This window comes from Plectropomus leopardus, chromosome 13 (assembly GCF_008729295.1).
Source record: "Plectropomus leopardus isolate mb chromosome 13, YSFRI_Pleo_2.0, whole genome shotgun sequence".
In the NCBI taxonomy this organism is placed as follows: Eukaryota; Metazoa; Chordata; class Actinopteri; order Perciformes; family Serranidae; genus Plectropomus; species Plectropomus leopardus.
In genome coordinates, this window is record NC_056475.1 from 3,769,551 (window position 1) to 3,787,119 (window position 17,569).

A 17,569-nucleotide genomic window follows, 5' to 3' on the forward strand; every position below is an offset into this window, starting at 1 on the left:
AGTACCACTACACTTCAGACACATGTCCATCAGAAGACTACATCAGCAGCTGTGAAGGGACTAACATCTGTCAATGTCACAAACGAGCCAAAAAAGAGAGCTTTTCAGATATCCAGTGCTGCCCTGTAGTTGCTTTGATAGTGGAAACTATGGAGACGCCCACCAAAAGCTCCACTTTGAGATGGACGGTCTTAGTTTCAATCTCTTGATCATATTTGGGACTGAATATGAGAGGGTAGCCCTGTATGTCAAATTCAGCATACAGTGCCCATCTGCACAGGAATTACTGTATTTATTGAGTCACCTCTTTCTGTAGTTCTCACGATGAACAGGTGGCCGAGTCTAAATCTAGTGTTATAAAAATAAACTGTATGCAAGGACATAGTGCAACAAAAAATCTTTTAAACACAAATCCACATTTGTACAGTAGGAAAATCCTCTCTTATTATGCTTCAGCCTCTAATGCCAGCGTGTGGAGAGCACCAATGTTCTTTGGGAAAAGTGGATGAGGGAACAGCGTGTAAGGATATCTGCATTTGCATCTGATTGTCTCTCTGCAGTAAAGCCATCCAAGCCGCGGTGCTGGATGGAGGGCAAACTGTTGGAGGGCGGTGATGTTAAGATGAGCTGCAAGTCTGCTGATGGCTCTGATCCCATCCACTACAAATGGGAGAGGGTACTGGACAAGGGCAAGTATGTTGGCAAGCTGCCTCCACTGGCCCTGATAGGTAAGTCCACTTACTCACTGTCAGTTATGTCAATATTTTTACTTTAATACCAATGCAAAGTTTGAAATTGAAAAATGTAATACAAACAAGATGCTGGAGTTAACAAAAATAAAATTAAGGATCCTAAGAAACGTGTCACCACACAGATTTGTAACAGTGACAGGGTTTTTATTTATCAGCTGAGTTTTTTTCTTTATAAGCTCATGTAAGCAAAATACTCAGATGGACAGAGATTCAATTCATGAAATGCTGGACTGTGTTGTCTTATTTCAGCTCTTTGACTTCACTGCTTTTTGCGCTGACTCTGGCAGTCTGCTGCAAAGGGCACAAAATCAGAAAAAAAATACACTCATGTCCTGTTTTCTCTTTGTTGGTGCTATCAGATTTGAAAAACCCAGAGATTGTGACGTTGAGGAACTTGACCAAGGACAGCACCGGAGTCTACAAATGCACAGCCAGCAACGATGTGGGGGAAGAGAGCTGCACAGTGGAGGTCAAAATGCACTGTGAGTAAAAAAACACTTGCTGAACACTGAACGTCTTAAAAAATAAACCACAGTTTGTGCAATCATTTAATAAAAGAATATATAAGCCCTTTGCAACAATGTGGCTCATATATGCATTTTTTTAAAGTTTTCGAACAGTGGAGCTGCACAATACTTAGAAAGGCTAATTCACTGTTTGGTGTTTTCAAGGGACTTGATGGTAATTAGACAAAATATCAACAGCTTAGCTTTGCATGCATGAATTTGTGACTTGTGATTGAAATTAATCCAAAATAAGGTTACACTGTGTGCAATAAAATAAACAAAAACAGCTTTATGTTTTAATGATCAAATCTATTGCATTAAATGGAATGTAAAATCCAATATTTGTGAGGGATCAAAAAGGATTTTATGAGCACGCTTTACCAATGCCTATCTTCAGTACTTTGTCGGCTTAGAAACTGAGTAAACCCTTGCACCTTAGTATGGTTAATTTATATCTTTTTTAATTATTTGAGGCAGTCTTGTACTGATTACCACTGGCCACCGCTCACTATAAACAACATTGGTACTGAAAACTGTTGCTGCAACCAGCGTGACTTACTGCCCTCGCTATTGATCAGATCTATCAATCACCAGCTCACTCACCAGTTTACCACAAGTGATTCCACACCAAGATGCAAGACCTGTGAAGGCAGGATGTTAGAAAGTAAAGCACCTGCAAACAAAAGTAATTAATGTACGATTTACTGGGCCATGGGATAGAACTTGTGAAAATGTGGAAAAGTTGTTGTACTTTCCAGTCCTAAATAAGTTACTTTTAATTATTTCACTCTGTAATATCGTGAATTTCACTTCAAAAGCTTCCTCTTTCTTACACAACTGTGTGTGCATGCATATGTTCATGTATGTGTATGTCATTTTCATAATCTTGGCACTCCCAGTAAGATATTCTACAGGCGAGTGTCCCTCTAAACCATTCAAAAACTGGTGTTCCTGCAGGGAGGTATTATTACCTCCCTGCAGAAGTTACATATGTGTGTTTTTGTGTGACTTATTTTCGTGTGTTCGCATGTGTGCAGATGTAAGGGGAATGGGTGTGGTAGCAGGGGCAGTTGTCGGCGTGTCTTTCGGAGTCCTCCTTATCATCCTCATCATCTGGTTGGTGTTCCGCAAAAAGGAGATGAAGAAATACGAAGAAGAAGAAACCCCAAATGAAATCAGGTACACAGTTGTGGGGAAACTTTGTCTGTCACAAGCAGACATGCAGTCATAACCGGAGCCTGAACTCTTGCAGTCTCATGATAAACAAAGAAAACTAGAAATGTTTATTTCTATATACAGTACTGTCTTCAGAAGTGAATCGTTGTCTCAGGCTGCCACTTACTTAGCACTAATATCATCGAAAGACCTTTGAAGCAGTGAACTGTAGGAGCCCCCTCTGATTCCAGCAATGCTCCAATAGTAGAAAACCAGAACTTTATTGAGATGATTCCCAAAGTTATTACATTACATGATAGCACCATTTATTACAATTTAATATTTCTTTTAAGTTGTTTATTTTTACACTAAACATGAGCAACAATACTTTTAACAATTTGTAAGTATCAGGAGAAATAATGCAGGCTGGTGGGAATTGTTCCACATCAATAATGTAGCCAGTGACAGAACAATAACAGCGGCTGAAAGCAAAAAGACTTTAGTTGTCTCCAACTATGTAGTGAAAACATAACTTGATCTTTTTTGTTGTGTTTACTGAATTTAATTTCAGACTTAACATCCACTTTACTTATACTGAAATTGACTTTATCTATGCAGTGTTAGTAATCAACCTGGACTCACAGTAATACGTGAAGTGACCTTTAGCACCTCATTACATACAGGTGGCACATATGGAAATTACTTGCTGGCACCATCGAAACTGCCAATGGAAATAAGGATCCTTAATTGTGGTGGACATATGAATTCCCTGGCTCAGAGATGTCATGTTGTGGGCAGTGTTAATGTTATGACCCTGTAGGTAGTAAAAAGAGCAAGAAAGTCCACATATGGAGGAGGTTTGGGGTGGTGGATGGGTCAAACAAGCACCAGACTTTTACCCAGGAGACCCTTGCTCGTGTTCTATGTTAAACTCAAATTCAGAGTTGACTTGTTCAAACTTTACGTTTAATCCTTTACGTAGTTACGTCATGTTACGTGACATACTAATTCCTGTCTGTAGGAAATATAGCTATTTTAATCTAACCTAATCTAAATCTAATCTAAACCCTTTTTCTAAATTCCTTTGGTGCCTAAACCCAATTGTGGTACAGGTTTCAATACAATTTCTACATTATTTCACATATTTCTGTGAGATTACATCAATTTCACCCTTCTAGTAAATGTTTATTTGATCTGTTGAGGGTACTCTTTGAAATCATGCAACTGTGTGGTCATTTCAGGGAGGATGCAGAGGCTCCCAAAGCCAAACTAGTGAAGCCCAACTCCCTCTCTTCATCCCGCTCTGGCAGCTCACGCTCAGGCACTTCCTCCACTCAGTCCATGGTGCACAACATGGGGCTCCGAGGCCAACGAGCCTGTGTTCCTGCTGTGGCGGCCCTCAAGGAAAACTGCCAATCTTCTTTCCCTCAGTCTCCACCTGGCTACAATCAGACAGTTCCCAAGACTCCTGAACCACGTTCAACACCAACCTCCACGTCTACCTCCAACTGCAAGCCCAGCCCTCCCCCTAAACTGAGTCCTGGAAACCTGACCCGCATGGGGGCCACTGCTGTTATGATCCCTGCCCAAACCAAGGCCTTCCAGACTGTGTAGAAGATGTAATCACACAGAGGAAAAGACCAGCCTCAGGACATGGCAACCAGCTGAACCCATGAGTTAGACTCTGATGAAGATCCAGTGTATATTCTCACCATTCGCTATCTGACGGATACTTTCAGGAATTTAACTCTTGGAGAATCTCTGCTTTACACTAACAACACAGGAACAGGCAACTTCTGGTGTTGTTAACTGAAGACACTGTCACCTGAGCAACATCTGTGGTCCTGTTTCACAGACTGTGATTTCAAAAGGCAAGGAGGTGTCTAAACTGAAGCAGCAGTGGGTTTCTTATGGAAGGAGAGGATTGAACGCACCAGGGAGTGAATGGGATGAGGTTATGTAATGAGGTGAAGTCAAAAGCGTGAGTCAGACTGAAATTTGAAAAAGTGATTACGTTACATAGCAACTTCATTCCTTTTTCAGAAGATGACCAACTGCTCACAGATACAGTTGAAAAGGTTAGAGTAAGGGAATGGGGAAAAAAGGAACAAACTTGACCACCTTCTTACATACAATACACCACTTTACACATGTTGCTAATAAAAAAAAATACTCTGCACCTGTGACTGAACTGATGAAAGTAGTTTAACTTTAGGTTGTTACAGTATATAAACAGGATGAATGGCTCTGATTGTATAAACAGATTTTTATGTGGACACTTCATATATCCATCAATACATGTGTCACACACTCTAATATGGACATAAATGAATCCCTTTGTCACTGCTTCCTCTGTGCTGACTGAAAAACCACGTAGATGTGCACCATTCAGTAGTTAAAGTGTGGATTCATACTGGAAATTTCATGTTCATACTATTCATACCTGACATGTCGCGGTTCCAAGATATTTCAGAGGAGTGCATAAGGTTTTCTGTGGAGGGAAATATAATTATCAGTATCATGGAGCACTTATATTTTTGAAGATTGTTACAGGGTTAAGTTGAGGCCCTACTGAGAAAGTGCCACATTGTGATGGTTTACATTTGTTTTTTTATCCTGTGTTGTGTGTCGTATACCTTCTTTTTTAATCCAAGAATGAAAAACTGAATGAATGTGATGCTAACCCAGCTGGCACCGGATGATGTCAATATGACATCAGAAAGACATTACATCAGACAGACAGCACAGTTTTGGTTGTAATGGAAATCGTGTTGACGATTGTCGAACAATGCTAGAATTTCGAGCTGTGCAATTTTGCAGATGATGTGTTGTTCTCCATACCTAACGACCAAATGACGTCATTGTCATTCTACGTCAAGATGATGTTGGCATGAAACATTTGGGGGAACACTGGATTTTGGTTACTTAACAACACAACTTTAAACAAGCAAAATATCAGTGTCATCTGTTTGAGTATGTCAGAATCATCATGCATTGGCATTAGACGTTATCTTGACATCAAATTTTTGGTCACCCGATGTCGCAACCTAAATTAAACCAAATATTGATATCTAGTGACTTTGGTGTCCAGCTGGGAAATAAGATGTGTTATATACAGTGGGTTTTTTTTCTCAGCAGTAAGTAAGTAAGAACTCTCTCCCATGTTTAAATGTTTATTTTGCATTTAAATGAGTTTTATATGCTACTCTTTAATTCATTTAGAAAGAGAGAAAATTACCCTCTGCACTCTTATTACATTAGAACTAAAAAAAAGGATTTCTAAAGAGTGCCTTTGGTCATATAGTACATGCTCATTGTAATGATCAAACATACACAGTACTATTGACAGTACAACTATTTGCAAATTAGCTGTCTTTCACAAGGAGCATGGCGCTAACCAGAGTTAATGTAGGATTGAGGGGAGAGCTCCATTTATATCTGACCTATTGCATACCAGCAGACAGGCAGACAGACGGACAGACGGACAGACAGACAGGTGGACAGACGGACAGACAGACAGACAGACACACAGGACAGAATGAATCCTGCCCTTGTGCCTCATCTCCCATTCAGCAGAGAGGACAAACCTGATCCTTCTCCATTCCTCATTCTTCAATCACATTCCTTCCCTTCAATACATAATCTGCCTCTTATCCCTTTTCCTCTTTCAACTTGTCTTGTGAGTCTCACCACCTACTCGCTCGTCTCCCATGACACTGTATTCTTCTTATTTTCACGGTGGGGGAAGTTTTACATAACCTTGATTCAAGGACAGAGCTTTGTCACTGTTGCGTTCAAAGCCAAAGTGACTGTACAATTACTTAGATACATACAATAAAGATGTCACTCTAGTCAGTTAATCTTGGCGTGACTTAAAACACCAGCGAACACAACTCTCTGAATGGAAAGTGAAACTTGCACCAAGCAGACCTGAGGCCTGATGAACAGAGCAATACCTAAGGTCACTCAATGCTGCGATCCTTATTTGCTTTAGTGACACCTGCTTTTACAGGACTACAGTGCATGTGATCACTGATGTGTCAGAAAGAATTTTCCACCTTTGTTAAAACATTCCACTACATATGCTGAAATTTAGATTTTACATACCGTCTTTTTGTGGTTAAGAACAATCTATTTCCTGTAGTTAATAAAACTCTGGAGCCTGCAGCTGTTTGATAGGATGTAAATTGGCAAAAAATGTATTGTAATGTTTTTTCATAAACTACCACATTTAACCACATATAATTTAAGATTACCCTCCATTCAGTTTTAGGATCTCAGCATAGAGAAAATTGTGTATGATAAGACTATCCATGCTTTCATTGATGAATGACTGATGTGAAAAGCTGAGAATCTTGCAAAAACTTTCTTTCATTTCAGTTTAGTACAGTAAAAATGATGTTTTTATTTATTATGATTTGTGAAGCTGTAAGTACCACAAACAAGATTCAATTGACCTACGTTGTATTGGGAAATCTCAGAGACAGAAATCTCAAAACATGGACAAATGAAACTAACTGCCTAACTAAAACCACTAAAGGAAGGTAGGAAAATAAGATTATAATTATTATTTGTTGACCAATTGATTAAAAAAAAGCAAACAAGCACCTAAACTTACATTACCAAAAGCCTATGTACAATTGCTTTAAGTGCGCAGTATATTCTTCCAATAATTTGGTTCCAATAAGTTGTTATTTCCCTCTTTTCATTTAGTGACAATAAGCTGTGAGCACCAAATTGGATCAAACCGTGAAAGGATTAGATGTGTCATCATCACAACTAAACAAAATCCAACTCAGCCGTCATTGGCTAGATATAAAAGCCAATCTCTTGAGGGATTTTAGCTTGCTACAACTGGTCCCTTAACGACTTTGTTAAGAAACCAGCATACTTCATCAGAACTGCTTGTCATATAGCTGCTTCAGACCCCCCCACCCCACCCCCCAAAATGTGCAGGGATGGCAAACTAAAAAGGGATTGAACTTCTCTCTTATCTCTCTTTTTTTCACTTGTGTTCGGTATTATCACTGCTGGGTCACATTTTAAATAATAGTCTTTTGTTTTGTATGGAAAAGGCTCATATTTCCATTCATGTCCATTCCAAATGGAAGTAAGCACCATTATCAATGCAACAGGGCCTCCTGAGCTCCCACCATGCATACAGTGTAAAGTTAAAAGAAATCTATGGGGTGAAATCACCCAATAAAAGCTGAGGAATGATGGTTATATGCATGTTACAGATACTAAACTATGGGAAGAATTATGTTATTTTTTGCCTCAAAGCTTATATAGTATAGAAATGATACTCCTATAGATAAAAGTCATAGAAATCAAACTGTAAATTCATAAATATTATATATTTTTGGGGGTTTCCATTTGATTCTGAATTTGATTATTGTATGCATTCACTACTAAGTACTATGTACCCTCTTCAAACGTCTTTATGTAAATATGAATGGCCTTCTGCTGCTCACTGTACAGTTTGGCAGCAACACTGTGCCAAAAAGGTACTATCCGCCTGTTCTCTCTCTCATGATATTAATGTCAGGCTTTTATTTTGATGTGGGCTTAACCAAACAGGCCATGTACATAGTCCTCTGCTTGAGCGAAAGAGTGATATTTGTACAGAAACTCAGATTACTGTTGTTTTTTTTTCTTTTGATCTTTTTTAAAAATAAAACTTTGAATGGAGATACACAGAGAGCTTCGGTCTTTATTCCTGGTACAATAACACTTTTTTTTTTTTTTTTTTTACAGTCTGCCCAGTTTGTGTGTTTAAATGGTTTCTTGTTTGTGGTGGGTGTGCCTTTTTTTGTGCCTGTTAACAATTGTTTTGTTTTGTTATTTTAGTCATTTAAGTTTTGAATGCTATTTTAGTATTGCTTTCTCTTTGTTTTTTAAAGAAAGAAGTTTTTTGTTTACGTTTTTTGAAGACTTATTTTGTGCACTTTTACCGCCTTGTTTTTGTAAATAAATCGGAAATTTGTTCATACACACATTTCTGTTTGACTTTATTTTCGCTTTCCCCGGCTTCATTTGTATTGTTACTCCCCTCATTCCCTGAACCTGATTGGGGAATGCAGCACTTTGAAATAACTGAATTTGCTTTGTTTATCTGACAAGAGCAGGTGGAAAGAAATAAAATACATTTTGACTGCTATTCAGTGCTGTGGTAATGATACGTGTTGACTAGTTTGATGTTGCAGCATCATTGAAATGCGACTGGGCTTCTCAGCACTGCAGGATACTGTGGCAGTAAGCTATTCCACATGATTTGTCATTTTTTTTAATGACCATTTCTACTGAAGTGGATGCAACAGTCTTGTGCGGTGAAAGAATCTGTCACAGTTTTATCAAGCTGCAGCCGTGCAGCTCTGCACATTAAGGGTTGCTTATACAACTGCACATTACCAGGCTGGGATTGGCAGGTCTGGCATTTGTCACCTTGTGTGCTGCAGGGCCGCCACCGGCAATGTTTAACTATTTTTCTTCCATAAATATATGTTTTAAAGATAGCAAGTCCTTGAATGAGTTGTTTAATATGTCTAAGTCTCTTAGACTAATATCTAAGTCTCTTGCACTTTCAGTAATTTCAGTAATTTTCCTTGCTGTGGTTTGCTTTCATATTGTCACCCCCCAAATGTTGTCCTTTTTTTAAAAAAAAAATTATTCCACTATGTAATTTAATTTAATTTTATTTGATATATATGTTTATGTGTTTCTGGCTTGTAATGTTTCATATGTAAACTGCTGTTCCTAACCAGTAGGCCCACTTAATACTGGGACAGCCCAAATTAGGAGGTAACGCACCGGAAAAATGTAAATAGTCTACCAGTGTAAGTCAGGTGCAGTGGTACCTCCCGCTGTCACCTCCCCCCAAAACTTTAAATGGGTCGGTCCATCATGTAATGTCAGAGGTCACGCAGGAAGTAAATAAAACCTAAACAGGTGGCGTGCTGTCCTGCCCTCGCTTGGCGTTCAATGGAAAAAGTAGCAAAAACAATTTTAAAAAAACTGGGGCAGGGAAGTTTCGATAAAAGAAAAAAAAATACTCTTGACTGATGCAACAGGATGTTTCAAAAGTTTGGACTTATTTAAAAAATAACGTTAGCGTCGAAAATCTTAGCAGCGATAATGACAGCAGTCTGCCGGCGGCATCACGCGGGGACAAACGCGCGGCTGCAGGCTGAGGAGTCCAGCCCTGGATGTATGAAGAAGACCCGGGAACTGGACCGGGCGCAGGCCGCTACCGAGGACCTCCCAGCAGGTCCTGCATGATGTGACGGTGCTAAGGGAGCTGGCAAAGCTAACCTCAAACAATGGACAGAGTTTGGACATATTGGACCAAGCTACAGGGCAGGGACAATAAGATGAGGAGCGACAACTTCTCAACAGGTGAGTCCACCAGAACTAAGTAGGGTGGACAGATATTGGTTTTTCGGGGCCGATACCGATTATTAGCGCTTAATGAGAGCAGTAACACCTGTGCTGTGTCGGCGTTAGTGTACCTGGCCTCTGTGCTGTAAAAACGCTCCGTTGATGAGATGCAGGTGATTTTTTACTTATTGTGCTTTTGGCCTGCAGGTGAATATTTGTCTTTTTTGGTTGAAATGCTGTGTTGGCGGTAATTATCACCTGTAATGGTGACATACTTTGTGTCGTTAAATCCTGTTTAGATGCCAGTGAATGTTTGTGAAACTGGGGCCCTGTTAATATTAAAGTTTACAGATTAATACTTGCTCAAGCTTCACCTAGGGAATAGGATTTTGAAAAACAAGTTAATTCTAGGTCTAATTTCTAGTTTTATTCTGAATTCAAGCGATCAATTTATGTCTGTTAATGTTTGCTTTTTTCACTTATTGCAGCTGCACTGCTATACAGAGACACGTCAGGAGAATATTGCATTTCTAGATAAGTTTATCTCACTGAAACTACCCTTTTCTTCTTTCAAAAGCTAAGAAAAAACTATGTATGAGTACACTGACAAACAAAGAGGCCTGGCTTTTAGTGATAGACAGTTGTCAGTCGTCTGCGGCATGTTTACATTTTTTTTTACTTTCTGCAGAAAAATAAAAACCTGGTTTAATGCCAAGTAGGTTTTCAAATGCCAGGGATGTTCTTACATAAATATTGTAAGAGGAAATAAAATTTAAAACACAAACAAGTATTGCATAAGAACAAGAAGGATAGCTTAAAGTTATAACAGTAATGTCAAAATCATATTATAAAAACACGTGCAATATATCTGCAAAACTGTCAAAGGAATGTGCAAAGGTTCAATAATATAAAGAAGTAATTTGCTGTTATTTTAATTTTGTAATTGCATTTTTAGGAGCCATTTACAGTTCTCAGTCTCACACATAGACGGACTTTCTGCTGTGGTCTCATGACTTTAAGGAGAACTCAACCCATTTCACACATCAGTCTGTTTTTAGGTCATAGGGGGGACTAAAGCGAGAAAAACTGGAAAACCTTTTGTGTCTCCAGAGGGAGTTAAAGTGTGAGGTTTGATAAATGTCTGATGAATGTCCTCAAGTAATGTCACTCGAGTCACTGTCAGTTTGGGCTGAAGACTGCAAGTTTGAAAATGAAAAGAATCCAGAGGTGTGAAGTTAAAAAGACATGACCTTAACAGACATATAGCTCCCCATCGCTGCTTGAGGCAACATAAGGCACTACTGGCAACACACCCAAATCTCTGAAAACTGTAAGTAGTAGAGTTGCATTGTGGGTAATGTAGGCACCAGCTTTTTTTTTTTCTTTTTTTTACAAGGAATAAGAATGCATGCAGTAAAATCAACTGCATCTCTGGTTCTGCTGTATTTTTTAAAAGCTGTTTATTATGAGTCAGACATTATAAGACTAAAATGCTCGTAAGCTCACAAAATTTAGCAATTTGATGTCATATTCCTTTATCTACACTTTGATATACGCAGGAGATTTTTGGTGGAATAAGTATGATTTTCAATGAATTTGAGCATCTATTTATTCATTGGAAAACTGCCTAAAAGTCAGTTTGTTGAGAATTTCCTTTGCGTGTCAAAGATGGGCTGAACAAATGAACAACTCTGCCTGATGCATCTTAATTAAAACATCAGTTGACATACTGATGCAGTGACAGACCTGTACAAATATTTTATACAGAGTTCCCTGTAAATTACAGAAGATGAAAAATCAAAGTAGAAATTAAACTATTCCCATGAGATAAAGCAACAGCAGGGCCTTATACATTGAACTCTGAGGTTTAGTGTCAAAGGTGGCCATTATTTAACAGCTCAAAGTGTATCCAAGGTGACTGCTTGACAGCTTGACAGTTGATCCTAACATTGATACGTTGTGACGGGGGCAGGGCATTCAGTGTTTAATGCAGACGCCGACAGAGAAACAATTTGCAAAGCTTCTATAAACACAGTCCAACTTGTTGATATTTCGGCCATCTGCTTGTCTCTTGGCCATGGTTTGTTGAGGAGAATCATGTGCATTGGCCAGAGAACAAGTTTTACAATCCATTGTGAAGCCAATGTTGCTCTCTAGTGGCAAAGGGCTGTCATTGCATTATAAGAATCAGACAGGAGATGTGCAAACTCTATTACCATCTCTTTTTGATTTTATGATTTGTGTTTTTGGATGATTTTTGATCATTTTATTTAATGTTTGATGTGTTGTATTCAGTGCATCCCTGCATAGTATTGCTTTTGTTGTTTTTGGTTTCTTTTCATGGAGGAAAGTTATGTTTCCCATGTGGAAGTATCAGAGCGCCATTCAGCTCTGCTCTGATTGGTCCAATGTCATCGTTTAAGCCTGAGAGTGGACTGGCTCTCAATCAAGCAGATCAAAATCAGAGAGATGAGTTTGTTTGTGTCTTTATACTGCTAGATCAACTTTGTGATGAAAATTATTCCTGACGAAGATCTCTGCTAGATAGAAACATTGCACAATTAAAAAAATCACTGGGAGCTTTTAAAACAGTGTGCCAATCCACTATGTCTGAACTTAGCTTAGTTTGATTTTATTGAGCTGTAAAAGTTTTTTGGATGTGCATGCTCTCCACCCTGCTTGTTATGATGCAATGGAGAAGGATGTTTTTATGCTCTAAATTAAAAAAGCAGCACTTAGTTATTACACACAAGTACATCGAGTTGTCAAACTGAATGCAGCCAGTCACTGTAAGATAAACACCGATGTTAGACGATTTTCAAAATGTGTGTATTTCAAATGCCAAAATATATTTAATCCAAATGGAAATGCAGTCATTTTCCCTCTGAAAATACTCAGGTTACATCAGTTACAAGGGATTCATCTTTTGCATTTATGAATATGGATGTATAATATAAAACTGCTGACAAAAGTTCATTATTAATAAGGCAGTACTAGTCACCTTTTGGCATTTAGCAAAGCACAAACATATCAGCATGGAGCACAGCAGTGATTGGACTGCTGGCTTTCGCCATCGCTGTTCACTTCCTCAGTGCTCATAAATCAAAGCCTCAGGGCACAGAGCCTCACCACGGTGCAGAGCTGCAGGGCTGTTTGCAGCTTGATAAAACCATGCATGATTCTTTCACTGCGGCGGATTATGACTTCCAGTTCAGTAGAAATGCTCATTAAAACAAAGAAATCATTGGTGAATTGCTTACACAGTACAGAACAATTATTAAATTGCCATGAAGCCCGACTGTGCCCCCACAACACTGCAAATGTGGTTAAAATAATAATCATAAATGTCCATAGAAAAGCAGGAAATCACAGTAAAAAAGGCAAAAGTAACATATAAGTGGAGAACACAGACTATGATTTTCACTTGGACCAGCTGGTCCAATCCCCTCCGGAGAGCAATAAAGGCTTATCTTATATTATTTTGCATATTATTTACATTATTTTATATTCCATTACAAATCTTATTCTGCTGTACTTGAGTATTTACACTGAGTCAAGACCATGAAGCAATACTAAAATGAAGCCTTTATTTTTAATTGTTGTCATGTGAAAAGCACTCAAACTCCAGTTTTTGTAAATGTCTTCATTTCAACTTGGAAACAAGGTTGCTTCATTTGCAGAGAAAATTATTTTTGTCCAAGGCTTACAAATCCCTTTCAAAGTGCAGGAGTGTAAAAACAAGGCTTTTTTAGGTTCATGAAAAGTTAACACAAGACAGCTTTCAGTTACAAATTTGTTCAAAACTTAAGCAATATTTTTGCTTAAACACAATTGCAAGATGACATTCCAAGAAGCATGGCGATGGACGCTCAAAACATTAGCAGGTTTATTTCTATGCAGCCGCCCACTAGCCGTCATTATTTCCAATTGAAGGCGACGTAGCCGTGTTATGTTGGCGATAATCGAAAGGCAAGCCCCTTATACATAGAGCGGCCACGTATGAGGGATTTCTGGGAGGAGGTAGTCCACGATTTCACAGAGAAATTGTGAAATCAAAACTTACGGATGATTTGCTCAACTTTTGACGAGTTATGCAATGCTGAACATCATGTGACCTGTAAACACAGAAAAGAAGTGTTTTTATTGCAGTTTCATGAGATATGGCTTTTTCGAATTGCCTAAAATACCACCTTATGTGAGCGTAAAAACCTTTCTGTGATAAATGGGAGTTTTTTCAATAATTGACGTGTTTCCATTGGGCTTATTTTATATTTGCAATTTCAATTTGTGCAATTTGAGGGTTAATGAAATCCCGCCTACCGACAATGTACTTTTTTTTGACAAGCTGAGGGATGCAGAACCAGCGAAGACAATGTAAAAGGCAAAAGAACCATTAAAACACAAACAGGGAAAGCTGTTGAATCCAGTTTCATTTTGTTTTTATCTACTATTTCTGAATTGTACCAAATGTGCACTGCAGTCACCTAGAGCCCCAATGCATTTATTCATGGGACGGCAGCCCTCAAGGTCTCCTCTGGTGGAAATGAAGGCCGGTTAATGATTTATGACTATGCAAATGTGTTTACGGCTGCTGTTGTGTGCCTCTTGAAGTGAGTTTTGTAGAGCCACAAGGTGTGTTTGTACTACAGCCATGTTTCTTTGCTTGTATATTTGCATGATTGTGTAAAGAGGAATATGATCTGTAACATAAGAGTGGTCTCAGAATTGAGGATTATCAGCTGATATTTAGCAAGTTCTTTAATTTGCAATGAATTTCTTAACTTTTTACCATGCATATTTAACTTAGTCAGCGTTAATGATACTGTAGTGCACCATTTGTTTAGCTTTTTCCATGTCATTTTTCACAAACGTTTTACTTGGATACATTAAATCAGGACAAGACACCGTAACATAACATATATGGGGCAAAGGATTTATGCTCATATGGGCAAACTATTTACATAGACATAGAATCAGGCATGTACACACACACATACACACACTCACACATGCAAAACAGCTCATAACACAGGGAGACAGCACATGATAAATGTAGTAACCCTGTGTAAGCATGCAGTGCTTCCCTGTGGGCTGCAGGATGACGCAAAAACAGCGTTCCTGCAAGTGTGCAGAATGTGAGCAGGTGTAGTTTGGAGTAAAACAGACAGCATAGAAGAAATGGGTCAGTTGGAAAGAGCCAAGAGTACCAAGGAGGGAGGGGCTGAGTTAGGAGGTGGATAGGTGTTGGTATAGTTGGAGGTAAGGGAAAAGAGGGAGGTGCAGAGAAGGCAAATTAAGTTGGAGGAGCACGAAAGATAAAGGAAGAAGCAAGAGATTCCACTACTGACACTTTAAGCAGAAGAAAAGGATGTTTGATCCGGCATCGTCCTCTGCTGGCCCTTCAGTTTTCCATCCAGCGGGCTTTGGGACAGTGAAACTGTAGTGAATGTAAGCGTCACGATGGTGGTCCAGGGCCGCGTTGGTGTCAAGCAGGGCTGCCATCTGCGAGTGTCTTCTCTCAGAAGGAGGCTGGCCTTCCACAGGGTCAAGTGAGTGTCTTATGTATCTTCTGCATTGATGGCATGAAGAGCAAAACTGTTTGCTGTCATTTATTGCTGCAGTTTTCTTTGAGAATGTTTTACTGTTGCATTTTTTTATTGGCAGATTTCTCTCAGAACAATGGGAAGAAGGCAATTGGCAACAAAAGACAGAAATCAGTAAGAAATTTAAGAAAAGAACACGAAAATTACCTTAAAAACATTTTTTTAAATGAAAAAAGAAAAAGTAATAAAAGAACAAGGCCAACAAGACTTAGACAAAATGCATACAAATAATTTTAAATATTTTGATCACTGTAAGTATAGTTTTTACCTTTTTTCTTTATTTTTTCCCTAGACCTTTTTTCATAGTCAAAAAACCAAATTCTTAATCTACTTTTTTCTTACCAAGTTGCTCACTGCCTGTTTCCTCATGCTTTTGGAAGAAATTGCACCAGTTGTCGCTCCAGGTTTCAGAGGGTTAAACTAAAGTGTTAATGACATGTGTTGGTTTTGTTGGATCAATATCATTTAGCGTGCATAGTTTTTGTTTTGTTTCCATTTATGTTAGTGAGTGTTTTCTTACAGCGGGGAATGAGGCATAATGTACCGAAAATGGCCAATTTGGAAATTACAGCTTAACATTCCTCTACTAAAACCCCTCTAAATAAGCTTGGCTTCATTTTTTTAGCTTCTGTTCATGCATAAGGTTCTGCCATATGTTGTGATACGGTTTTCTGTAGGTTTTGGGCTTACTTTGCCCCATTCTGCAGATTATCTCCCGTTACCTTTATTGTGATGCCGAGATTATTTATACAGACCTTGTATCCTGCAAATGAATACAGTTAACTTTGGGTATGTAATTTTCGAGTAGAGGCTTAGTTAGTAAGAAGGAAGTTTTTTTCAGTTAAGCGATCTGACAATAAGAGTGTCAACATTGACTCAAATGTGTTGGTTTTTCTTTTGTTTTGAGATATGGCTAAAAGTACAGCGAAAAATGAAAACAGTTCATAGTTCAGCTTTATTGTATGACACATCTAGAGACACTGCATGGGTCACAAATAATGGCTTTGAGTACAGATCATTTCCTTTAGCTGATGAGATTATGAACATATACATTATTTTTTTCGTTATGTTTTCTCATTAGCGTTGATACTTTCTCCTCCCGCACTATAGGCCTGACAGCAGGACAGGAAAGCTGAGGTGAGAAATATTCATCAACACTGCTGATAACGCACAAAAGTTTCCTAAATAAGGCTGTTTTTTTTGTTTTTTGTTTCTCTGAGGTGCTGAAAAGCAACTACTTTAGCTTTTCCAACACTGACTCCCTCTTATTGTTGATGAGGCAGCTGTCTGGTTTTGTTGAGACAGTTGTTTTGGGATATTTTCTTCAGTCCAGGTGCAGTTTCACTTTTTACAACCGGAGTCCTAGCACTGAATTACCTGAGACGCATTCACTATAATTTAACCCTTAGGGCCCGCTTTACTATAGAGTGCACATCCTCTCAAAAGTTGGACTGTGCTGAATTCAGGACATAACGGACATAAAACCTGTCATGTACGGGCGATGACTGTTCATCTGTCCTCAGTCAGAGCTTGGATGTCAGTGTTTGAGTGTCTGATGAGAGAGAAGAGGACTCTAAGGCATCTGTTGCCCTCTGCTGGTAATCTTACACACCCAGAAGCAATTACAGAAAGACAACTGTAGTCATCACATGTTCAGTAGGCTGATGATTCCAATGAATTTCATATGCAGATAGGAGTTTTTTCGGGCCTGACATAATGAATATTTTGTACGATATGGGATGTCGATTTAGGATGTCACTTAATATCGATGGACTTGGTCTTCCAGGTTTTATAGTGTCTTATATTGAGTAGTCAAAGTTACTTTGCAATCTCGCTTCTGTATTCAGTATTCCTTCATCGCTGCAGCACTTGTTCCCTCTCCTGCTGCTCTGCAAACTTATCTAAAGTTCACTAACATTGCCTTGAGAAACATGCTGTTCTTGACACAAAAGCCAGGGATTTTGTGAGTGTATCCTCAGACATGGGTTTGTATGATATCTAACAAATTAGCCTCCTATGACTGACGTTGTCACGTTAAGCACTGGACATAAAGTTACATCAACACGTTCTCATCCAAAGTTGTCACGTATTGCCGCTTTGTCAGTGGAAATTTACATCTACATATTTCATAATGCTTTAGGTATCATCCCCATCTTCAGTTTCGGGATGCCATCCC

At 38.8% G+C, this 17,569-nt stretch overlaps 1 protein-coding gene across 1 annotated transcript in view; it reads left to right on the plus strand.

Moving 5' to 3' along the window:
* Window positions 1–5,567, plus strand: part of LOC121952813 (CXADR-like membrane protein) — a 63,723-nt gene extending 58,156 nt beyond the window's left edge. Inside the window, exons 4-7 of the mRNA XM_042499654.1 lie at window positions 561–728; window positions 1,112–1,234; window positions 2,296–2,437; window positions 3,655–5,567. Coding sequence (XP_042355588.1) covers window positions 561–728; window positions 1,112–1,234; window positions 2,296–2,437; window positions 3,655–4,027 — 806 coding nt within the window. The 3' untranslated portion in view covers window positions 4,028–5,567. The remainder of the gene's footprint in view (window positions 1–560; window positions 729–1,111; window positions 1,235–2,295; window positions 2,438–3,654) is intronic.
* The last annotated feature ends 12,002 nt before the right edge of the window (window positions 5,568–17,569 follow it).